Source organism: Temnothorax longispinosus, chromosome 6 (genome assembly GCF_030848805.1).
Source record: "Temnothorax longispinosus isolate EJ_2023e chromosome 6, Tlon_JGU_v1, whole genome shotgun sequence".
NCBI lineage: Eukaryota > Metazoa > Arthropoda > Insecta > Hymenoptera > Formicidae > Temnothorax > Temnothorax longispinosus.
In genome coordinates this window covers 17396999-17422712 of record NC_092363.1, presented here as the reverse complement: position 1 = coordinate 17422712, position 25714 = coordinate 17396999, and the positions used below count along the sequence as shown (strand labels likewise).

At 42.1% G+C, this 25714-nt stretch overlaps 1 protein-coding gene across 5 annotated transcripts in view; it reads left to right on the top strand.

The window, feature by feature from the left end:
- Nucleotides 1–7519: 7519 nt before the first annotated feature.
- The window catches only part of LOC139814108 (prominin-like protein), a 40003-nt gene continuing 21808 nt past the window's right edge, over nt 7520–25714 (top strand). For 3 of the 5 annotated variants that reach the window (XM_071780104.1, XM_071780107.1, XM_071780103.1), the window contains exon 1: nt 7522–7915. In XM_071780104.1, coding sequence (XP_071636205.1) covers nt 7579–7915 — 337 coding nt within the window. In that variant the 5' untranslated portion in view covers nt 7522–7578. Of the gene's footprint in view, nt 7916–25714 lie in introns of all 5 variants that reach the window. The other 2 variants (XM_071780106.1, XR_011732334.1) reach the window with 2 other exon arrangements.

The following is a 25714-nucleotide window of genomic DNA, read 5'->3' as shown; positions in this document are numbered from 1 at the left end:
ATTTTCAGATGCTGTTTTTGAGAAACGTTCCTTTATATTTAATTTATCTATATGTTTCACAAACATATAAATGTCATCATTAAAATATAAAAAAATATATTGGCACTTATTTTAACAATTATATTATTATACGCGCGTGCGCATGTTAGAATTTAATTATTGAAATAAATTATATTGCGTAACATAAATTATGTAAATGTGGGAGCAAAATAAAGAATTGACAAGAATGCATTGCTTTTGTCATATCATTATCTCGGGACCAGTTATTGCAGTTCAGATTGGACTGTCAATTATATTCACGAACATCTCGATGATGTACAAAATTTAATGCCCTCGGGATTTCGATATAATATAATCGCTGTTTTAATGGCAGCCTGCAATAAGTATTAACGTTTTCTTCTGTGTAATAACGACTATGTTGGAAGAAAGTAATGCGCTCGCGTTATGTATCGTGATTATCCCCTCGTAAGAGTTATCGATATTAATAAAAGTTAATATCGATAACACATTAAGTACGTGCTTAAAAAAACATTTTAGAAAATAATAAGATTTAAATTAAAAAATTTTAAAAATCGATTAAAATAAAAGCTATATATGTTGAAGCATAAATGTACGTTTGGAGAAACAACTCCAATTTCGTTGGTCTTAATCTTTCAAGATTCCCCGTCGTTCTTCTTACCTTCAATGGGATCTTTCTTCGGATTCATCGTGCGGGTTTTCGGGTCACCGCGACAAAAGGCAATGACCGTCGCGTGATCGAAATGCACTTTTCAGTGTCCCGAAGTACTGACCCCGATTTCGCCGCACATTCTGCACCATTCCGAATTCGATAAAATGAGAAACGATGCGCACTGGGACTTTGGTTGTTCGAACGAGATCGTCCGCTCGTGCACTCGCGATCTAATCGATGGCCATCGCGCTCGGAACGACTACGGATCCCAACGAGCATTTTCCCTCGCGCGAACAAAGCGATATTAATCGTTCAACGCGAAGATTTGAGATAACTCCGGAAAACTTGAGAAATCTGGTCGTTTTATATCGATAAAAGAAATTTTTCTCGATTCTCGTATATTCTAATATCGCGTTTCTATTTTTATTATATTGTTATATTATTATGTTTTAAAATTATTATGTTAAATTGTATTCTACATATAGACGGTGATCTAATTGCGGTCAACATAAACCCGTTTTTGTGTTGAAATCGGTCGGCAAAATGGAACGTTTTAAAGGAGTCGTTTGAAGTAAATATTCTCGTTACATGCGTCACGGTACGTGAAGCGCGTGACGCAATCGTCCAAGACAATTCGAGCATCACCGTGTATGATTCTCACGATACTCTCTTACGAGGATAATCACGATACGTAACGCGAGCGCATTACTTTCTTTCAACATAGTCGTTATTACACAGAAGAAAACGTAATACTTATTGCAGGCTGCCATTAAAACAACGATTATAAATTATAAAAATATTTTCTAGGCTCTATCCATTTCCTTTTTTTTCTTATATTTAGTACCCTTCTGTGAGAATTAGTATAATATCTCGTATAAATCCAAACAACCTCATGTGACGTTCGCCAAAGAAATGTTAGTGGCTATAAATCCTTCTATAGGATAGTAGATTTCGATTCCAAAATTTATGGCGAACGAAATGAATTCCGTAGCGCATATATTTTGAAAGAATTGAATCTTATATCATTCCTTGAATGATAGAAAAAAAAATAGAATTAAAAACAACAATCTTGGAATTTATTACGTACAGTGCATTAAGATTGTAAATTTTAGATGAAATTATTATTAATATTAATACCTTAATAATTATAATATAATATATGATATGATTTAATTATTGCCAATATTACCAATAATGTTTTAAAAATCTGATATAATTTAATTATGTTGTATTTATTTCCGACACGAATTATCTGTTTCCCTGTCATATATTATATTTGACGAGATTTTATTGAGATTAATTTGCAAGTGCATAGATTAATGTATCAGCAATTATATTATATCGAAATCCTGAGGGCATTAAATTTTGTACATCATCGAGATGTTCGTGAATATAATTGACAGTCCGATCTGAACTGCAATAACTGGTCCTACATTTGCTCCTACATTTACATAATTTATGTTACGCAATATAATTTATTTTAATAATTAAATTCTAACATGCGCACGCGCGTATAATAATATAATTGTTAAAATGAGTGCCAATAAATTTTTTTATATTTTAATAATGACATTTATATGTTTGTGATAATCTGGCAATTCCAAAACAATATAGATAAATTGAATATAAAGGAACGTTTCTCAAAAACAGCATCTGAAAATAAAATACGCTACTTACATAGTTCTAGGCAACTAGATATAACAAATACCTTTATAAACTTGATTCCCGTAAAAAATCTGGGCTATATTTGGCTATATTCTAGACTACTCTTTTTTATGTAATGTAATGTGCAGATTAAAGACAATGATTATGTCTTTTGTTTTGATACTTACTTTTAACTTTTTTATACTGTTTTTATACACTTATATAAATTCAATCTCAGATTCAATCTCATATTAAATAGTAAATAAGCGAGTATTTTTTACTTCTTCGAGTTTCGGTGTACTTGCACTAATATTAAATTATAAATTATAAAAATATTTTCTAGGCTCTCCATTTCCGAGCCTATCCATTTCGAGGCAACAGATTACAGATTATAATATATTCATTTGTAATATATTTTTATATTCTCAATCTTTAATGTTTTAATTTTTTCTATAATTGTAGGAATAAATAATATCTATATTCAGATATTTCATGCGATTAATGCAGAACACTTTTTACCAATACATTAATTATCCAAAATCCATTGCCTCGACATTAAAATAAAAAAAATCACTCACCGGCCGATGCGCAACAGCGGAGTTGTAAGTTGTAACCCTGCGTTGATCTGTAACACAGAAATATTTTTACATTAAAGAACATCGGTGTCCAAGATAATCAATTCTTGAAATGAATAATTATCGCGACCGTTAAATTTTTGAAACGTCATTTTAGCAGATATATTGGATTTTAAAATTCTAATGTAAGAAACAATCGCGGCCGCTGCGCCGGCGCCGCGCCGCGAGCGGCTGCATATTTCCGCATTAACACGCTCGCATAATTAATTTGCGAAAAATCATGCAAGTAATATTACGACCGTGCGAATATAAGAGAGACGCGACCGCGTTCACGACGTAATATATCTCTTCTCGCGTATGTCGAAGATCGAATTCCAAACGAAATTGCGCCGGAGTTAAACCTCGAACGGGTATTTGTACGAGTAATTATATTCGAATATATGTAACGGGCAGATCAAGTCTCGCCGAAGAAAGTGGCGGAATCCGCCACAGGACAGCAAAATAAAATGAATGAATAAATAATTACTCACCCCACGGTTGCTCCGCAGTCGCCCGATGCCTCTCCCAGGCCCCCTCCTCCTCCGCTCGGTCCTCCCCCGTTGATCCGTTGTAGCATCTCGGCACACTCACTCACGACCGTTTACGCGCAAAAATATCGTCACTTACGATCGCGCGACACTTTGCACGGCACTCCCGGTATTAATCTCGCGACGCGGCGCGTACTTAATTAACGACGACGGAAGAATTACGGCGAAGAAGCTATGAACGAAAACGATCCGCTCGACGCCCGCCGCCGCGCTGACTCGTCACGTCCCGCAGGTAGATGATGAACATGGCGGAGAAAATTTCGTAAATCGCGCGGCCAACTTCACTCATGACTCACCGCGCACCGAGAGCAACCGCGCGTCGCGAGGGCGCTACACTTGCTCTGCTCCCACACCTACACTTTTCGCACTTTGAACAACGAATATAATGCCGAGATACTTTTACGTATTGCAATATAAGCGACGTAAGAGGAATCGAATGTATGAATGAAGGAGAAATATCCGCGGAATGCCACACACATGCCAACCGAAAATAATACGATCGCTACTTTGCTGAATTTATATAGTTAACAATCTTGCGATATCTTGCGTAATTAAAAATTAAATCGATTTATAAACGCGCTGTGTCTCTATCCTCCACGATCGTCAAATATTACAACATGATTATAAATACGTACGAGGTGAAACGTACGATCGTTGATTAAAGACTGTGATCGTTATTATTACACACGTCGCGGCGTTACTCGATTCAGAGTCCACTCTGTATATCCGCCGTGTTCCGAAAACGATGGCAAAACTCTATTCGGAAGCCGCGCGACACGAGTCACGCGAGTCAAGTTGACGATTGAGAAAAGCGAGACTGATCGTCCGAGAGAAATGTAATCGAAAGTCGCTAATATCGAATGCGACGTACCTCGGTATCCGTCCAAATTCCGAGTAGCACATGTGTTAAACACTCGATACATCTATTATCTATATCTAATATATCTAACGACTTCTAGCAATTTAACACAAATGGTGAGAAGGAAGTGGGAGCAGTGGGAGTAGGCTGCCATCGCACGGTGCGCGCCGTGCGCGGTCGGCCGGGTCGGCGACGTCGGCGTTCTGTGCTGTGTCTAGTCATCCTACCGTCGCGCCGCCGCGTCGCTCCATCACCACTACCCCCACTATTCGACATGTTGTCGCGGCGCAGCGCGCCGGCGCGCCGCGCGCGGCACCCGCGCGTTTACGTCCGCCGCACCCCGCGCCCCGCAGCACCATACGGCTGCGTTTACACGGCGGCTAATGATTCGATTTTATAACTCCCGTATATTATTCACTCTAAATTTGTTCTTCTTATCATAATAATCACCTAAATAAGCCCATTTTATATCTTGAACATTTAAATCAATCTCTTTTGATATATATATCATAGAAATTGTAGTTTGAATTATTTGAATATCAAAAAATAGCTCCTAATTAAATAATCATTAATAATCAAAAGAAGAAAAATTTTTGATTAGATAAACGATCATTACTAAACCCGATTAACGATCGCCGTGTAACAGAGCTCACTGTATCGCTGTTAACAGTTCGATCTCGATGTATTTCGCTCCCTCTTCGTTGTTATTGTTATCGGAGCAGCCGCTCGTTCCGGGAAACGTATCGCCGCAGGAGAGCCCGAGATCGTTCCGGCGAATGACTGCCGTCTTCCAAAAATACACGTTAGACGAAAACGGCCAACGGGATATCATCAGCAATATCACACGTCCTTAGATATAAAAAGAGACTAGAAAAATTGCTTTTCTTGTTAGTAAAATATGAGACGCGAGTGATCCTAAGCTGCGATTACTTCTCTCTTAAGTCTTGTGTCCACGATGTTATAGAAATCGTTTCGAGATCTTGAGAAAGAATTAACCAATCGCATTGGTCAATTGCCGAATTGTTTAAATGTGATTGGTCAATTTTTTCTCCGTCCGAGATCTCGGAGCAATTTAACCCTAGACAGACTCACTTATTTTTCTCATACGTGAATGACTCTCTGGGGTAATACGTTACCCCAAACTTGTACCGCGTGTATAATATTTCCAGAATGTTCTTAGAAAACTTTATAATAGATAATTTTGTTTGTTGTTTAATAGGGAAGACGATAGTAGTCGGTAGTAAAAAAAAACAGTAAAAAAATTTCGAAAAACAAAACAAAGAACCAAAAATTTGGCTGAAATGATGCGAATTTGAATTTCGCGTGGGGTAACGTATTACCCCAGTGAGTCTGTCTAGGGTTAATTCCTAGTATCGTAGACACAAAGGCTTTACACTTTTTTCTTCTTTCGAGATCGTTCGCGCATCTCTTCGTACAGTTAATTCGTTATTTTTGTCTGTAACGCAGTGAAATGCGTAACTTTTTTGCTTCTTTGCCCGCCCGCCATATTATAACATATAATTGCCTCATTCGCGATCGAGATTCGAATTTCGCCGGCTGGTGAGAATTGATGATGATTACTGCAATCTCTAATTTCATTCTCGATCGGATATCGTCACGTTTAACGACGATACCGCGAAACGATTACATGCACCAGTAGCTCCGCATAAAACGTCTTTGTTAACGTGCAAAAAAACAGGAAAGTGTAAACGCGGTCGTCCACTCGATACCGACCATTCCGGGACGCGACTCTAAAATAGCGGAACGAGCGGATGCGGACTTCTTTTCTAACAAGTCGAGTTAGAAAGAAACAGATAGACACATACATAGCGAGAGCGAGAGAGAGAGAATAAAGAGAATAATGATTGATATATATGTATAATCAAGCTTTAAACTTTCGCAACTATGTGAGCTAGCAAAAACGTTTCGATAATCGAGGCACACGTATAAAGATGTTTTTATTTAATAAACAAAAAGATCTCTTTAGCGTCTGCTTTCTATTTAATTTGAGTCACCGTGCCGATGACTCGAGTCAACTCTGACGAGCTATTAGGCTAGGCGATAAGTCGAACAAATAGAAAGGAAGGAAAAGGATTATTTTTTTTATCTACCGCACACATGTGCATGCATACGCGAGTGTAAAAAAAAAAAGTTCTTGTCGATCAAGAAATAATTACGATTATCTCGTCTTTGGATTCTGATCGAAGTAGTCGCAAAATGACTCGGCCCTGCAAACGAGCTCGTGCACCTGTACCCGCATTTTCAAAGATTAAAGGTTCCCTTATTGGATTCCCGTTTTCTCTTTGTGCGAGACACAGTGCCGCACTTGCGTATACAGTTTCGTGGTAATTTCGGCTTTTCAGTTGCGCTCGTACATTCCCATTACAACAGACAATAATATTTTTTATTCAAATCTTCCCCTAACCTACACGGTGTGACGGAGGATCTAAAATCGGCTCTGTTTTGCTTCCTGGAGCGACTTTTACTCCGCTACTAAGCCACCCGGGCGCCCCGACGGATGCTGTTCATCCCTGACAGAGACGGAGTGACGCGGGCAACAGTAGAAAGAGAGAGAAAGAAATAAAGGTAGAGACAAAAAATGGTTATTAATTTTCTAAACTGGACAATCCGTCTGTTCTTTTTCGAAGAATTTCCTAAACTGGAGTACATTGATGTATACTTATTGTCTCACTCTAACTCTAACTTATTGCACAAATGTGCTCCAATTCAGGAAATTCTTCAAAAAAGAACAAACGGATTATTACGAACATAGAACATATACGATAAAAAGGCATTGTAAGGCTGATATTTCATGTGTCGTACGTCAAATTTTTTAAGCATGTTAATTGGCTGCAGGATAGAAGAGTTCTCGAGTTTCTAAGAAACCCTCTAATCTTTTAGCCAATGGTGTACGCCCGACAAAGCTTGACGTACGATACATGAAATATCAGCCTAATAAGAGTAGTAAAATTCGAGAATAATAATACAGAAAAGGAGAAAAGACCAAGAGCGAGTATATATATGTAAGAGAAAGGGAAAGAAAGAAAGGGGGAGTGAGGGAGTGAGAAGGTGGGAGAGGGAAGGCGCGCGAGAAGGAACGCAGGAACGTGCCGGAGTGGAGGGGGGCCGACGGTCCGATTCCGGCGTTCCGCTCGCTGCGGCGGCGAGGGACCGGAGAGTGACGAGAGGCGACGGAGACGAGCCAGTCGGTAGCGGCGCGTCTCCCAGGCGCGAGTCGCTGCGATGAGTCGGCACAAGCGCGCACCCGTGGCGATGGAGGCCGCGTCGGCGGCGATCCCGGTGTATCTCGTACGCGTGCTCGCGGTGTCCCTCGCGTTCCTGTGGCCGGCGTTGAGCGAGGAGACCAGCCTGACCGGCCGTATGCGGGCGATCAGCGAGGACCTGGACCGGCAGCTCAACGAGATAATGGCCTCGCAGGCGCTCACCTACACGACGGTCAACACCGTCGGGCTGCCCTACAACGCCACCACCAAGTTCAACCCGAAGGGCATGGGCCAGCTGTACAACGTGACGAACATGTTCATCGACCTGGTGCAGAGCAAACAGGCGTATCCGGAGGGTGAGTGACTCTCTCTTTTTTTGTTTGGGTTACCGAGCTCCGCGAGATTCCTCCCCGGGAGACGCGGCGAGACGTTGATGGCGCGGGGGAGGGGGGAGGGGAGGTTTTGGGGGTTAGGACACGACGTACACGTATACACGGCGCGTCGCGCATTTTCGCCCTGCTGGGCCGAGGGACGGTTACGCCCTGTAACGCCGATAACGCGCCGTGCGCCGCACCGCCGAAAAATGGCCGGTCGCTTGTTGGTAAACAAGACGGCTGTCAAGGCGCCCGCGAATCGTCACGGGGGGTTGACGACGAACGTTTCGCCGCCTCGCTCGGCGCGTTTTCAATTATCGCGATGGATTTCGTCTCGCCGCGCCGCGGGAGCAAAAGGCTTGGAGCGAAAGCGACCCAGCGGACTGTACGCGTCGATATTGGTATTTTCGCTAGCAAGACGGAAACGCGCCGCGCGTGTTTGGAAAGGAATGCCGAATAAGCATATACCCGCTCGTTGGCGTGCGAACGGAGTTGACGAGAGAGTTTTTTTTTATATCGGAGCGGTATACTTAATTTCTCGTGATTGCCCGGCCCTGAGAGGCCATCAACGAATTGCAAGAGACCGCACTTCGCTAATGAGCTCCAACCCACCGCGAACCCACCTTCAGAAGCGACCGCGTCCGTCGTGCGTGCGAGGTCGACGAAATTACGCGCGAAGGTCGCCAAATCGAAGCGACACGCGATTCGAATCCAGCGATTTGTAGCTCGCATCTAAATTACGATTGTCTTTGAGATGTGTACGAAGAAACGGAATCGCGACGACGGGAAGAGAGAAAGAAATTAATTAATTGAAATTTTTAGATTGCAATATTGAAGTAATTTAATTTAAAAATGGAGACGATAGGGAGAGATAAAGAAAGAGAGAGTCTGAGCTGACTATTTTCTTGGTGATTTTGTATTCCTTCTTATAATCTTATGGTATAGACTGAAAACAGAAATTCAGTCAATCAGAATTAGCGCTAATCAGTGTCGTAATCTGACAATAAGATTCCTGTTTCCTCATTACAGCTACATCTGATTGGCAAATTGAATTACGAAGCGAAAAATCATTTTCCCTTCCTCCCGAAATAAGGTAATATTTTCATGCTGCTGCTCGTGTTGACGGTATAATAAACACACCTGCAACCCTTTGTTTCATTATTCTGCGCTTATTAAGTGCATCACAATAATTCACCCGCAGCGTAAAAAAGTACGTAAAATTGTATGAATAATAAGTGAAAAAAATCACAATAATGAAAATTTACAACGAGGGTGCGTATACATTCGTATATTACATTTGTGATTCCCATGTAATTTTTACGTACCTTTTTTGCAGCGTGCGTATGTTCAACATTTTCAGCGAGATATATGGACTTCATGACTTTATTAATCAAAATTCATTAATTCGCGAATCGAAAAAAGAATCTTCGATATTTTACCAATCTCTCGGTCTATGATAAAAATGTATCTATATTTTAACGTACGGCGTTAGGAAAAAAAATCAAGTTTGCATGACTTCTCGTCTCTGACGTCATAATTTAATGTGAGGAAAATGGTAGGAGCCTTAAATGATAGAACGGAGGGATCGCGAGTTACGATCTGGTCGCGAATGCGACGTTATATGCGGGAGATAATGGCATCGTGTTCCGCAGCGAGAGTTCACGTTCGCGCATTTACAGAATTATTTTTTACAGCGCTTTATATTGCGTTTAACGTTGCGGTCCTCGCGCGTACACAATGTTAGAGGAAAAAGAAGTTATATCTGCAGAAGTTGGCTACATTCAATTACTTACAATCGCCGCGTATATTAACGCCGCTGGAGGAAAAATATCGACCGCGCTGTATATTCAATTAACAGACAAAACTCATTGTTCATTCGTTTACGTAAGTTTTTCAGTATTTCTATTACGAATTTATTTCCGCGAACTGACGCTTTTATCCGCGAATCTGGTCTTTCCGACTCTCGCGTAAATTTATGCGACGTTCCCACGCTCGTCTCTCCCCAATGAAATATTCCTTATAAATCGGATTTAGGTCCGGCAACGAGATTATGCATCCGAAGAAAATCGATATCAATTTAGAAGATTTGATACGCGCCCGTTCATGCGCGCCGCTTTTTCATTCCGATTGAATTTACGCGAATTGTCTGTCCTTCTGAACCTCGAAATGCGATTCACAATGATTATGAATGAAGTATTTGTGACTTTTTTTTACATTCAAATTGATGCACAAAGGTCGGCACGGGCCTTCCGCGCGCGATTTGCTCGGCCAGAATTTACTTTGGTATTCAGATTTTAATTTTTTATTGAAATTTGCTTTATCATCATTATTTAAATAAAGTAAAATTTTTACATACGCACACATACGCTTGGATATTTAATTTCACTGCATTTTGTCATTAAAAACACGCGTGAATATAATAGCTTTTACGTTATACGTATCAATTTCAAAGTTACAAACACTTTCGTTGTTTCTTGCTTTGTTAATTACGCGGAAAATAATAATTATTATTGCGAAAAATTCAGGAAAAATATTTTTGACGTCGGCAAGATCCCGTTTTCGCTCGTTAATAATATCGCCCGAAGATGAAATTACCGATCTGCTTCCGCGGCTTCCGCTCAAAGAAACGAGCAAAAGTGGCCTCGTAATATTTAGCGATACGCAAACGCTTTCCACGCGCAGGCCGGTTAAAAACCCCGATAACTCCGTGAACTACGCGGATCATTGACCCCCCCAGGCACAATAACGTAGGAGCGCGTGTATCGCGTCTAGCAGGAAGTTGATAGCGCGAGAGAGCACGTCATCGTCCGTCCAGAAGCGGGAACTCCGATGATCGCACTCGTGCCATTCGTGCGACAGGACTTTTATTGTGCATGACGATACGCGAACGTCGGTTGTTCTTAGAAACGTTAAACATTCGATTTTAGAAATAATTAATAATAAGAAATGTTTGCTAAGAGAGAAGCATTTTGACGTTCACGCAATATTCATATATTATTATCGGAATTCAGAGAGAATTTGTCGGTCGGTATTCACTCGAGAATTAGCGCCGTTTAAATGAATTTTGTCCTCTCGCGACGCCTATGTAGTCTCCGATTTATTTTCAGGACTGCGAAACACTCGGAAGTCTGTTGACCGGACCTCTTCGTGCCGAGTCTCGCTATGTTTACGCTTCTGTGTTCTTTCTAATGGTTTAGATAAGATCTCGGAAGCTCTCATGTTTCGAATTCAAACTTCTTGTTGATCGTTTCAGCTCCAATTTATATTTAAGTACATATATATATGTATATAACGTAGGATAAAACGGTATTTTTCGAACTGTAAATCCGGATTATGTGCAGATGCTGCGTTAAACGCGTCTAGCTCCGGAGTTCGCGTCGCTCGCGCTTCGATCTCGCGCAACCGCGCGTCGAGAGTGAACCGGGTGAACAATGGAGCAAAGTTTGGACCCGCCACAATATGATCAGCGCTCCGCGACAATCTAATTTCGTCCGAATTCGCGCGGCGGATTTAATGGCACCGGATGCGGTCGAAACTGGAGACGCGCTCGTGTAACCAGCTCGGGTCCGTATATTGTGCACCGGGGACGCGCGGGGTTGGGGGGAGGGGGGCTCAGGTGATTCCGAATTATAAACTCTGAAACACGACACCGCCACCGCGTGTACGCGGCGTCGTCGTCCGCGGGTGCGAAAATTACGCGACGGCGGAATTGGATTTCGATAGCTGCGAAACGCGCGCGCGCGCGCGCTCCTATGTCCGCATGTCGCTCGGTGGCCTGTGACGGCCGTTTTCCTCGGCGATGACGTTGCCCCTTTTTGAAGCTCGTGCGCCGGGTCCGCGCGAGTCGAGTAACGGCACCTTTAACAGTACGGATTATTCCGAACGCCCAGCTGACGCTTCTTTTATCGCTTCATTAAGCGCTCGACGATCGACGAGAAGCGGAACTGACGATATTATCGAGTCAAGGGTTGCATACTCCGCGGCGATTCGACGTCGCGTTTAACGTTTAATCTCGGCTGCAATTTTTTGTTATTTGCCATTCCGTATTATCGCAACACGTAATTGTCATTAATATTTATTAAATATCGTATCGTTTAATATCGTGCGTTAACATCTCAGCATTTCGAGAGGAGAAGATATCATCTGAATTTTATAGAATTTTTAATTATCGGCCGTGCGTCATTCTAATGTCACGATGCCCTAGCATCTATTACATAGACGCATTCAATGAATACTCCTCCGCGTAGTTTCGCAGCCTCGAAATAGGATGCCTGTCTCTCTTTATTATTAGCCTCCGATTGCATGTAACAGACTTGTTGACGTAGCGGCGATCGATGATCTTTTGTTGCGTTAGCAGTTTAATCGGACGTATACGATACTACGATACTTCATTACTAGATTGGAATGAAATTGAAATCGATATTTTCAGCGATGATTTATCGCATGCACGAATGCGAAGATAGTAGCAGGATATAAGATTTGTTACAAACGATATTGATCGAACAATGCTCGAGTGATAATCTGACGTTTAAAAGTTGCATAATCACTCGAGGACGCGTAATAAAAAAAGTAATCCTACTAAAAAGCTGTCGAGTGGCGCATTAACATCCGCATCACGCGGTACTTTAAATTTAATGTGTCACAATTTTATCGACGAATATATTAAGATTTGCGGACGCTAGGAACACGCGTCTTCACGATTGAATAACCCATCGAGCGATTGATTCGCGGGTCGGCCGAAAGCTCGTCAAGACGACACACGTCGTTCGCTATATAGCGTTCAGATTAATTTCCCGTTTGGCGACGGATGATTTACGGTGTCGGGGAAGGTCTCGTTCCGGCGCGGTTGACGGTCGATATTATTTTATTAGCGCTTTCCGCGAAAAAAAAGCGTCGTATGCACGCCCCGTTTAGAGCCCCGTCAACTGTCGACAACCCCGATGACTATATATCGATCTCGTCGCCTGATTCTCGTCGCACAAAGGCCGCCGTCCGTTTCCTCTCCCGGATAGAGAGGCGAGCGGATTCGAGAGAGAGAGAGAGAGAGAGAGAGAGAGAGAGAGAGAGGGAGAGAAGTGTCGAGCACAAAGCGGAGACATTCGCGACTCGAGGGTGTTCTTGTGCATTAATCTTTCGTTCGACGGGATTACCTAGCTCAGCTCGCTCCCTCTCATTCTTCCAGGACAGTCCGCGTGACACGTCGCCCCTCGACATACAATTTCGGATTGAATTACGGATTTATTATCAATATTCCCTCGCACGTTCGCTGCATACGCCGAAATGCATTCGCGCGATATTATATCACACGAGTCTCTCAGTGAAATAAACGGCTGTCTGCCAGGTATAGGATTAGCGTGATTAACTATCAGTATCTGCGTCAGCATATTCTATTACTAATTACTTGGAATTTATATACGTACATATAAGGCGCGTGACGAATGAAGATACGGGCCGCGCGTGAAAAAGGAAGCTGGAGATTTCTCAAAAGAGAGGGAGGGAAAAGTATTGCGTCATGGGAAGTGGTATCGTTTTAACCTGCCACGAGGAAATCTTGTAAATAATCGAATACGTACATACAAATATTTATTATTTTGTTATATATGTATATACAGTATTATTACAATGTGACGAGAAAGGCATTTTTCAGCATTCGGAATCGTCATTTTTTTTTCAATAAGCAACGATGACACGCGAAGATATGAGTAGATAATAAAATGAAACGTATATATAGGAAATGCGATTGTGCGTTGTACGTTCGCACGGATGATTGATATCCAATCTTTTGTCGAGATATAAAAATATAAAATTTTGTATGAAATTCCAGATAGCGATTGATAACATATATGTACATTTTTTTTGCTACATCGGCAAGAATTAGGTCGTAGGATTTTACTTCAGTGTCATATTTCACTCATCTCATAACTCCTTTATCACCGAAAATCGTTGTCTCTTGTAAATGAGCTGAGACGTGTCTATACTATTGCGAGCGGCGATAAAGCGATGAACGCGAAAATTCGGAACCATCATCCCAGTCGCCGAAACTTGGCTTATCTCTTTTCGCCTCATCAAACCATTACCATGACGCGTGTTCGAATAATGATATTGTTCGAGATTAACTATGGCGGAAACGTTTGTATTCGCGCTGAAAGGATTTCCAACGGCGAAAAAATTCCCAAAGAAGCGAATGTTCGTCACTGTGCAAATACATCGTGAGAAGGGCGACATTCGCAAGTTCATTCATGCAAATTCATTCCATGTAGAACAACCCGGACTTATCGAGCGCTCTTTTTAGCCTTAGGAGCATGCACGCCTGTGTGTGTGTATGTATGAAGCGACGCTGCTTTTGAAATGCACCGCGTTTTATCGTTTACACTGTAAACGTACGTTTCGCACGGTTTCTAAATGCTCCAGTAAGTTTACCGTAAAACGTGACTGCCGCTATACGCTCCGAGCTGCTTCGACAAACAGCCAAGGACAAAACATCGTTGTTCGGCAAACAATACGATAAGGATTTTAGCAACGCGAGCAGTATTCTCGACTGTAAGATGTTCAATCATACGCATACATTTTGGACGGTCAAATATTCTTGTCCCCGATATTCAGATCGATTGTTTATCTATTATTTATAAAAAAGAAACCGCATGCAATAAAAATAACGGCACATTTTGAGGATAAAGCATCATTTTATCAATATATCTGGGAAATTTTGTACGTTTCCGCGTTCTTACGTCGATTACTCATTCATTTCTCGAGAGGATTCAGAAACCTACTCGACGTGACTCATACATAGGATTTGTTCTTCCCCTTTCGCATTGCCCAATCAGATGATTCGTTTTGTAATGGAACATATGGTGCAATAATTGCGGCAATAATGGGACACGCGCGGGTATTAAGTGCGTCGATCTCGTCGACACGTGCAGGTTGAACAGAGGTAGAATCGAGGAAGCAAGGGCAGCCTTTTATTTTCGATCGTATTAAACCGGTTTTTTTAAACTAAATTCTCAGTGGAAGGAAACGGCGAGGCTAGGGGTCTGTTTTCTATTGCTGAACTGGCTTAAATCTTTTTTACTCCACATTGGAAGGAAATTAGATACACTCTGAACTAGTGCAGCCAGTTCAGCAATAGAATACAGACCCTAGGATTCGTGACCGAAAGAAAACGCGGCAAACCTCCGGAATATTCTTCGTGAACATATGCGAATTTACGCCGCCGTGGTTTACCGCCGTCCCTTTCCCTTTCTTCGTCGTCGTCGGCGCAACTCGTACGTCGCGCACCTGAATTCGCGGACACGCACGGGTGCGCGCATCCGTCGATACAAACGTCGGCGCAACGACACGCGCAGAAAGGTCCGTCTGGAGGCGGCGGAGAACAAAAGCCTTGTAAATCTCGGACATTAGACATGCACGCCGCTCCGCTCGCGTATCGCACCGGTTTTACGATACCCCGCGAGAACACAATGAGGCGATATAACGCCGCGTTGCGCCACGTTACTGGCAATTAATGATTTATTTGCATCAAACGCTGGTCGCATTAAGGAAATTTACTGGGGGGGGAGGTGACATCGCAGTTTCCGAATGCAGAACCTGTGTGATTCAGTCTTTGATTTACTGCACATCTTCTAAACATCGTATCTGTCAGGCAGGTTTTATAATAGACGCAGAACGCGTCACATCTGCAACGTGTGTTTGATTAAACATAGATAAAGATATATATGGAACTATATCATCAAGTAAAATGCAATCGCGATACAATTCCATGACGAATGCGGCAATGCGACTATGATAATACCATCGGACGAGAGATAAGATATCAGCCGGAATCGTTCATCGCTCAAGATTCATCGCGCCTTGCGCATTTGCGGTAATCTCTCTCTCTCATTGTCAGTGCACTCAACGCGCTACGTTCGGCTAATGTTTCTCCTCGATGGCGCCAAATGCGGCCACAGATATTGCCGAGAGAAAATTTCTGTCCCGTTCAACTAATGTCGCTGGAGATGAGATGCAATCTCCTCTTCATGAAGAAAAGCATAAAGAGACCCTTCTGCGCATCCATATCGTGCTTATAATTGATAGCACACGGATGATCAATCAAACTTATCTGCTTCTTAAACGTCCGTATCTCAACGGATTGGAAATTCAATTCAGTTCTGGGTCGAGGAGATGCGAGGGTCGTTCGCGTGCGCGTAAAAATGGGACGCGAGACTCGTGAGTCCGCAGCTGCGCGAAAATCGGGGATTTAATTTCCGGGAACGCGAGTATGCAACACACGGCGGAAGTATTAAAGCCGACCCCGAAACATGCCAGAATAACGCGAAGTGTATCGGTACCACACACGCTTCGCTTCATCGGACGATGCCTGCGTTTCCCAACCGGCAATTTACGCGTGTCCGATATTCCGACGAAATTGCGACTTGTAACAACGCGAACGAGCGCCGCAACAGCAGAGGCCGAACGGAAACTGCGTTAACGATCGACAGCCAATCTCACACAGCGTAATGTATGAGCTGTTGAAAACCAAAACGGTCTGCGCCGCAAATTCGCGTTGTGTATCGATTGTCGAGAAGATGCCACATCATCTATTCTTTCTTTTTCTTCCTTTCTCAAAACGTTCATTCGTTAACGTTTCATTAATTGCAGAGTTAAAAGTTTAATGATTCAATAAGATATTTTTGCATTTCTCTCGAGACGATGAGTTGAAAGAAACGTCTTATAAATAAACGTCTGGCAAATAAGATGGCAGATTTTGAAATAAATATTCAAATCGACACAATTTCGGTTATTTCAATTTTCGATGTAAATACATATACGAAAAAAAGCTTCATTATAAACGCCACGTCCTATTTATTCGCGAATAAGCATATCTAAAGATCGCGGTTATCGCATGCATTCGGTATCGAAATATAAATTAAATATAAACCATATACACTTAAATATAAATTCAGTGAAATTATAGAACATTGCACCATTATCAGTTTCCATTTTGAAAATGCGAAAAATAAAGTTTTTTTTACGGAACATTCGTGGAGGGCATAAGAGAGAACATTTTACAGACATTATTTATTTCGGTTTATCTCTCGATTGTTTTATTGCTGCGCCGGGTGCAGCAAATTATCGCGAATTACATGAAGATCGATTGATCACCGTCTGGACACGTGCAATCGAAGGACACTTTTATGCGAAAAACGAAAATATACGGGCGAGCTGTCTTCTAAAATTACGACCTGCTATAAATTCCTTAATATTTTGACGGATTTAATTTCGCGTGTGTCACATTGTCGCGAAATGTTCTAAAAGGAGAATGGAGTGGAATGTCGAGCAAACGTTGACGTTTACTCTGTCAAATACTCTGTGAAATTCCATCCTCGAATATTGAATGTAATCGTAAATTAACAAATAACCAAATATATAATCAATTAATTTAGATATAATTCTTCTAATTTTAGATGAGCTATAAGAATTGCTTCGGGAGGTAAGGAAAAACATTTAATCTCGTCGTCTATTAATATCGTTTAAATGATGACTTTTGTGTCGAAATTTAAGTCTCTTTTAAATAAAACTCGCGGTAACATAGAAAGAACTGTGATTTATAAATGATCATTAAATATGACCTTGCGCTACACGGTGAATACACCTGAACGCTTTCTACAAAATGCACAGAAACCGTTGCGGTCGAAGGATTCGCCGGCCTTCTCTTCAACGTATATTAATTAGCTTTTAGATAGAAATCTCGCCGACCTATTCGATATACAGATTCGGTTTCCAGGTCAAGCACAAGTACAAAACGAGTCGTAAGGCCTGATTCCCCTGATGCGATACCAATCTTATCACGTACGTCGCGCGGTATTAAGAGATTATAACTGTAATTTGGTCAATGAACAGTTAAACAATGAACAGATGCCACAAGAAATACTTCCGGCGTTGAGTTGCTCGGTTTGAAAAATGAGAATGTTAATGCATTCGTTATCGCATTATCGCGACCCTCAAAACAACAATGCTCACGGTTAATGACTCGAGAAAACATTGTCCTTCGCTGATTTGTCCCTTTCACTTTTACTACACGTGTCTGGATGAGCACCTATCTTTCATTTACGGGCTAGCGAATCGGTATACGACCATTTTGTACATTGTAGCGTCTCTATTAACGGGGCAAAGCCCTGTTCCAGCAATCCATGCCGTAGGAATTCAGGAATGCAAAGGGAGCGGTTGTTATCTGAGTTTATTTTGCGATTACTACGTGAATTTATTTATGGTGTAAATAAAAATTGTTTCAGCTTCTTTTTTAAGCTCTTGTTTAAGCTTCTTTAAAGCTCTCTTAAAATTTTTAATGCATCCCTGGAGCCCGACAGCGACATATTTCACGTCTGTATAAATAAAGTCCTGGTAAGCGCTTGCGAGTAAAAGGATCAAAGCTGTAGGATTCGCAATATTTGTCACTGTGCAACGGAAGATCGAAGGACCGACCCGTGTAGAAGACGAAGAAAGAAACACGCGCACGTGTCGATGAGAAGGGAAGCAGTGCTGCCGAAAGGGCATGGGGGAGCGAGTAAAAGCGTAAAGGAGTGTATATAAATCGGTGCGCAAGGAGCAATGGCAGCGACATTATTCTCGTTTTACTGAAAACACCATCGATCTGTTCTATTTTCGTTGAAGCCGCAACACACACGTATGCAACACGAGCCGTGAACGCGCCCGCGCGTGCGACAGGCGACGTATAAACGCAACGAGCGATGTATCAACGTGTCGGAAAGGTACGCCGTGCCGGAATTTACGGAAATACGCATTTCCGTCGTCTACCTGGCACCCGCGATGATTCTGTTATTCAGAATTTTGGCTGGTAGGAGGAAGAGACGGGGAATAACACAACGAACGAGGACGCGCACAGTGTGGCGGATTGAAAATCGAGACGCGGATGTGTAATTCACACCGCGCATCTTTAGAAAATCTTGGGCCCAACGATCGAAACGCGCGATGCGACACGCGAACGACATCCGGCGTTGTTGGTTCGCACGCTGAAATCTTTTATTTATTTTTTTTTTTATCGTCGATCCCCCATGTCCAGGGTTGCGTCTTACAGATCGAGAAGCGTGACACGTGTTTCACAGGTGCTCGCAAAGATGAGTTTCTCGATGTGGGAGCGGCACGTACGTGTCATCTCCATCCTCCATAGTATTGCCACCACGTGGCAATTTAGAGTGAGGGGGCAAGGAGGGAGAGATTGGATAGGGACAGATACAAACACATGCAGAGGAGCGCGCGCGTAGAATCTCGGCTGGAAAGTTCAACGCGCCGCGCTTAAAGCCGTTCGGCTGAACGGGCGCACAAGGCGAAAACGTTTCTTTCGAACCCCTTTATAGATACCGGGTACGTAAAACCCTCACATACCGGGTGGTCCGGTGGATATCGATAGATTCTTTTCGACCGGAGTGACGCGCGTATCCTGCCGCATTTCACTTGCAAATGTACCCTGTATTCTTCTCGATTCTGTGTCCGAATAAATGAACACGTTGTTGTACATACCTGCTCGGGAGAAAGGATATAATCTTTCGCTGACATCGTTCTACGATGTTTCGACACAACCACTATCAACGCGCCGCGCCGTGCAGACTAGCCTGTTCCTCGTATTCCTCAGTATTCCCCGTGCACGCGTTTTCCGCTTAGATCGCACGCTCACGCATACTGGCGCGTGAGTCATGCGATGGCAGTAGCCCCAATGGCTGTACGCTAATGACTTTTAGCATTCCGACTTGTGCGAAATATACCAGTGCAATTTATTTTGTAATAAACATAAATATGTTCTTTCACAACGTGTTGATATATTATCGTACATGTATCTTATTGTTTTTATCGCGTTATCGATACATTACACGACATATCAATTATACCTAAGTGAGTCATACAACTGAGACGGGTTGTAGCTTTTGTTTTGTTCAAGATAAAAAAGATAGAGAAAAGAATTGAATGATAAAGTTTGTTTTCTTATGGACTTCCTATGCATCGAATAAGAATTGTTCATATGTTGAATGAAATTGTATCATATATGTTTCGAGATATTTCATACTTTATGTTAAAATATATTAGAAATAAATATTTCGTTAATTTGATTTCTTTTGATAAACTTATCTTAATATTTTCGCGCAGAATATTTGTAAGAATTGATTTATAAAAAAATTCTATTTTTTATTTAAGTGCAGTTACCAATACATTTTCTCAATATATTCTTGAATTTATGAAAAGAATTAATTCGTAAGACAATAAAGCAAATTGTACTATTCAATATTTTCCTGCATCATTTTGCTTTTTCTGTCTTCGACGAAATAAGACAAACTACATACAATTTGTCCCAATTACATGACTCGTGCTATATAACAGATGAATTATTCTCTATTATTGTATACATCTTTATCTCTTTCACTCTTCACTTTTAGAATTATATACGGATTTGTGAGAGGAAATTTGGCGAAAATTTAAGACCTGTAGCATTTTCTTAAGATTAACAATACTATTTAAAACAAGTTACTAATGTGAAAAGCCACAATACAGTATTAATTGAATGTTTACGAGTTATTCGCAATCATGGATATTGATATTGATCTCTCAGTTTCAAATGTGTCCTATAAAATCTAAATAATTAAATTTATAATAATATGCCTTAATTAAATTCTGAATAACAATTTAATAATAATGTTATCCCATATTTTTTTATATTTATTTTGACGAAAATATTGGAAAAGTACGAAAAAAAATTAATTTTACAATAGGCAAACATGCAATTTCGAAAAATCCGGACATTGGAAATTGTATTGAACTGTTACAGTTTTATTTGTTTTGTATCGTTAAAATACTATTTTCTCTCGTCCAAAACGTCAGTGCAAAAATTAAACTGTTACTTATAACATTCTACGATATATTTGAAATTCTATCGGAAAAAAACCCTGTCGATGAATATGCATTTTTATTACGATTATATATAAAATAAAATCCGGCTGGATTTTTTAAGGAAAGACTGCATGTACTCCGCAGTTACAAAAATATAATTCTAAAGATAATTTTTTTTTAGATAACCAAAATTTTAAGTTTCTAGTCAGCAGCGAATGTTATATAGCAGTATAGTGCAAGTATAGTTGCGTGCAACTCTTTTACCTTTTCCCTATCTATCGGATGATATATGCTACGTGCACAAACACACACACGCACACATACACGCGCACGCTTGAGCTACGTACGTCCATTGTGGTTCACGCGTTCTCGCATTCATTAAATCCGCAGTATGTATAATGTGTCTCTCCTTCCTCGACAGCTGCGCGGCGCTCCACGGAGTGAACAGTTAGGCTAACTCACGCAATAAAGACAATAATATTCTTTCGCCACAATAGAGCCTCTCTCGCGTCAGCCCATCGCTCTCGCCATGAAACCATTAACACCGCGGCTGCTCCGCGCTGCGCTCAGATCAAAAATTATTCTCTCTTATAAAAGCGGCAGTTATATAAGATGTGTGATTTAGCGGCACATTCCTTCGGCATTACGTTAAATAAATCGAACCTTTATCCGCTTAATTCGAGCTCTCTTCCATCGACTCTTTTTCCAATACGAATCGAAGGAACGAATCCAACGCAACGCCCAGCAATCGCTCGTGCAAACCGCAAGCGCTATCATTCCGTGATAACGTCGAAAATGTCCCGTAGGTATCGTTTTAACAGTTTATCAGACGGGATTGCTTTCCGGGCTGACTGTACGTCTCATTTCCCTTCCCCCCCATCTGAATTACCATAGAGATTCGTTCATAAAGAAGAATCGCCTCTCTTCCCCTCCTCCTTGCCTCTGGCTGGAGGAGGAGACTCCTATAGAGGAGAAGACTCGAGGATGATCCCTTTGAAAAGAGAAGAACTGCCGATTATTCCGGCGCGGACGCGGCGTGCGAGAAAGAAAGCCCGTATCCGTGATGCACACGCACGTACATCGTTTGCATGCTACTCGAGTGCTACTGTATAGTCGCGTTTGTTCGTCGGATAATATTTTTCTCTTCATCGTAACTGTACGTTTCTTTGAGGCGTCGCGATCCACTTCTTGCGACTATCATTCACTCTCGTTACACAGAAGTAGTTCGCTTTTTCATACGACAGGTCAATCTCGTACCTTGTCTCGTTGCTTTGTCTCGATCGATGCAACGATGTTCACGTCTTCCTTCGTTCCCGCGTTTCCAGTACACCCAGTATATCACTATTGGAAAATTTGGCCCGAGGTTAGAGGTGATCTAGATCTAGAAAACCACTTTGGCAGCGTGGACTACATCGCCAGACGGGTTGGATCATCCATACCGGACGACGGTGACCTCGCGCGTGAAATAATTAATAAATTTTATTTATCGTCACCCGGTTTTTGTGAATATTACGGTAACGACAAGAGAAACAGAGGCTTGTTCACACGTCCACGGCATTGAAAACTGCGACGTCTCGAGGATAATCGGATTTCGCTCGCTATCTTGGGAGCCTGAAAGGTTTCCGAGTGCGTCTTGAAATTGATTTACTCGTTTAGCCTCGGTCGAGAGATTCCTTCACGCGAGCGTCTCGATCTATTACGGCGAACCGCGACTCGAGAGAATGAGAGAGAGAGGATTTTTCTTGCGGGTCGAAATTTCGTTTTCGACGAACGACGCGGGCTTGTTCGCCGCGTAGGTAATTCTTCGATAACCATGCGCGGCTCGTCGAAAATACGATTATTATATTATGAATGCTCGTCTCTCGCTCCCGACATCCGTGCTCGTATTGCGTTAATTGCGCATAAAGGCGGTCTTATACGGGGTGTGCCGATGGGAATCCGGTTCTCGGCGTTCACGGGGAACGGGTTACTAGTTTTTACGAGGACTCGCGTGTGCGCGAGGACGTTCCCGTGACCGACCAGGATCAAGTTCCGTCGAGGCGAAGCGACGCGGAGGCGCGGAGTCCTGGAGACCCGTCCGCGCACATAAAATCGGACGCGAGACGGCCCGAGAGGATCCTTTTGTAAAACGGATAAATATATTCGCTATAAATCTATTTCGCCATTGTTCTCCGGAAAATAGCGGGCGCGGCGCGCGCGCGTCTCTATCTTTCCCTCGGCCGTTAAGTTCCCCGCCGACCATTCATCGCTAGCGAAAGCCATGGAGATAGGGTAAACTCGCGGACTCCTATATTATTTGCCAGACCCCTCGCGGGCGTGCCGGAGTTGTTTACTTGACGCGGATTGAGGCCCTCACGTAAGAAGTTGTGCTTTTGCTGGCTGCGAGCTATAACCATCCGTAACGCAGAAACTCGGGGTTAAAGCGAAATAAGCACGTAATAAGACGGACATTTCATCAATAAACATGTCTAAGCCCACAAAGTAACGTCGAAAAGAAATATATATTCGTAATAAGGCGACATTAATTTTGCCGCGCGAGGATTTTTGTTTTGAAGAATGGTTTTTTTATTTATACGTAAACACCTCTACGGGACATCCTGCGAGGCGAGTCATAAATCGTTTCGTCCGCGTCTTCGCCGCGACGACGCCGACGTCCTGCCTTCTTTTCTCGGTCTACACCGCGGGCCGAGGGTGAACGCCATTTATTATTACTATCGCATTATCGTCAGACATGCAGACGTCACGTGACGTGCATACGATCCTTTTGGTATCGCTCCTCTTGTAACGCCTGCCACATTTCACATTCGCGTCTCGTCAACCCTCCCGCATGACGTTTCGCGCTCACAATAGCAGGAAATTAATACGTACCCCCGCGCGTGTATGCGGGAATCCTTGAATAAAGACAAACGCGCGAGACGCGAGAGCTCATTACGCGACCGAGGAAATCCCGGGGCAGCCGCCGTGAACGGAAACCACGGGAAACAATTTAAACGGGACGCACGTCCGGAGATAAGAATCCCGCAAGATTTCGAGGGATAAGCTCGATTAGTCTGCTTTTACGACGCTCTCGGCGTACGATCCATTAAACAGTCGCTCGATAAAAATTCACTGTCAGAAAGAAATTGAAAAGCCATCACTTTCAAATTCTATAACAAACGCTCGCTTTCTTGATAATCTTACATCATTTATTTTGTCGATGTTATTATTATATCAATATTACTAATTCTCTTTGATGGTTAGACGTAAATAAAGTATAACATAGTGGAAACAGGAATCGTTGCAACAAGATATAACATATACATATATCTGTTGATTATTGATTCTTTGATGTACATCTTTTTACAAATAATGTGATCCGATAAAAGGTTCCACAGACGTGTTCTCTCGATTCGACACGTGTACTCGTGAACTTTGACTTTCTCTCCTACGCTCGTCGGTTCCAATTAAACCCGAGTTAATCCCGCGCGTCGATGGAGCGTGCGCTCGACAACTCGTTAATTTAACGCATAATTTATCGGTGCTCGATAGCGGCGCACAACGCTCGCTTGTAATATACAGTTTACATTCAATAAAAACGATGCCGAACCGCCAAACGATTTGAGGAAGGCTTAATTATTTCATCTATTCTGCACAATTGCGGCGAAAAGCCGACGACACTTCTTCCGTACTTTTGCAATAAAATATCATTTATTTCGCGCTTCGGAGCCCTCGGCGAGAAATGATACTATCTAAAATTACGCGTGTTAAAATTTGAGGAGATCGTTGGCGTCTCGGTGTTTTAACATTCATGAGATTAACCGGTTGTTAACATCAGCAATTAAGATCGGAGCATTATAATATTCATGCACTATAATATTTATGCACAATGCAGCGCGAACGTTCCTGCGTGCATACATAATAAGAATAACGCTCGCGTGAAATTCTCACGTCGAGAAAAAAAATCCAAGTCTCAAAAAATACGTGTGTGTATTTATTCCTTATTCTCGCGCATAAGATAATTATCAGCGTACGTATAATATTAATATGTTGCACTCGTAATAATTAGAATTTCAGTGTATCAGCCAGTTCGTAATAAATTTTTTCACCTGCTTCTTGCGCGGAATGACGAAGGAGAATTTTACTTTATTTACTAACTTTTTGTAAAGTAAAAGGAGGGCTTTGAGAGCATAACGCGGTTAATGGCATGTGCAAGTTAACGTTATAGCAATTTTTAATTATTAATAAGATACGTAATTATAAATCGACGTACCTTATTAGTAATTAAAGATTGTTATAATGTTAACTTATACCGTTAACCGCATTATATAGTCTCTCGAAGTCCACCTTCTACTTGTTAATTTCATTATCGAGAGTCCTTAATTATTTATATCTACTAACTTTTAGGTTTTGCAAAATTTTGTCACGATTTTTTGAATATCTCTTAATATCTCCGGCAACAGAAAATAGATATACGAGTGGAAAAGACTGTTTAACTTCGGCGACTGAAAGCAGAGGCAGTACAAAGGATGAAAAATAGCTACGAGATGTGTGGCGTTAGAGCACGCGAGAGATTTATTACACTAATTTTGAATTCATTTCTCATCCTCGTTTAGGCGAGTGCGCTAATCGTGCGTGCGTCACTGTCGATCACAAAAGGAATTATGCGCGCGGCTGTCCGGCTCGTAGTCGACGGCTGGTGTTGCGTGACCACGCCGCGCGCCGGCCTTGCGTACGCGGTGACAAAAGTACCGTAATCGCGACGAGACGCGGAAAAGACGCGGAAAAGACGCCCGTGAAAATTACTGTTATCCCGCATTACGGATGTACAATGGAGCGTATTAGCGGCGCTGATCCCGCGTCACTCACCTTGTTATCATCCACTCGCGAACAATTATATCTCTCGCGACGCCGACGACGATTTTAACA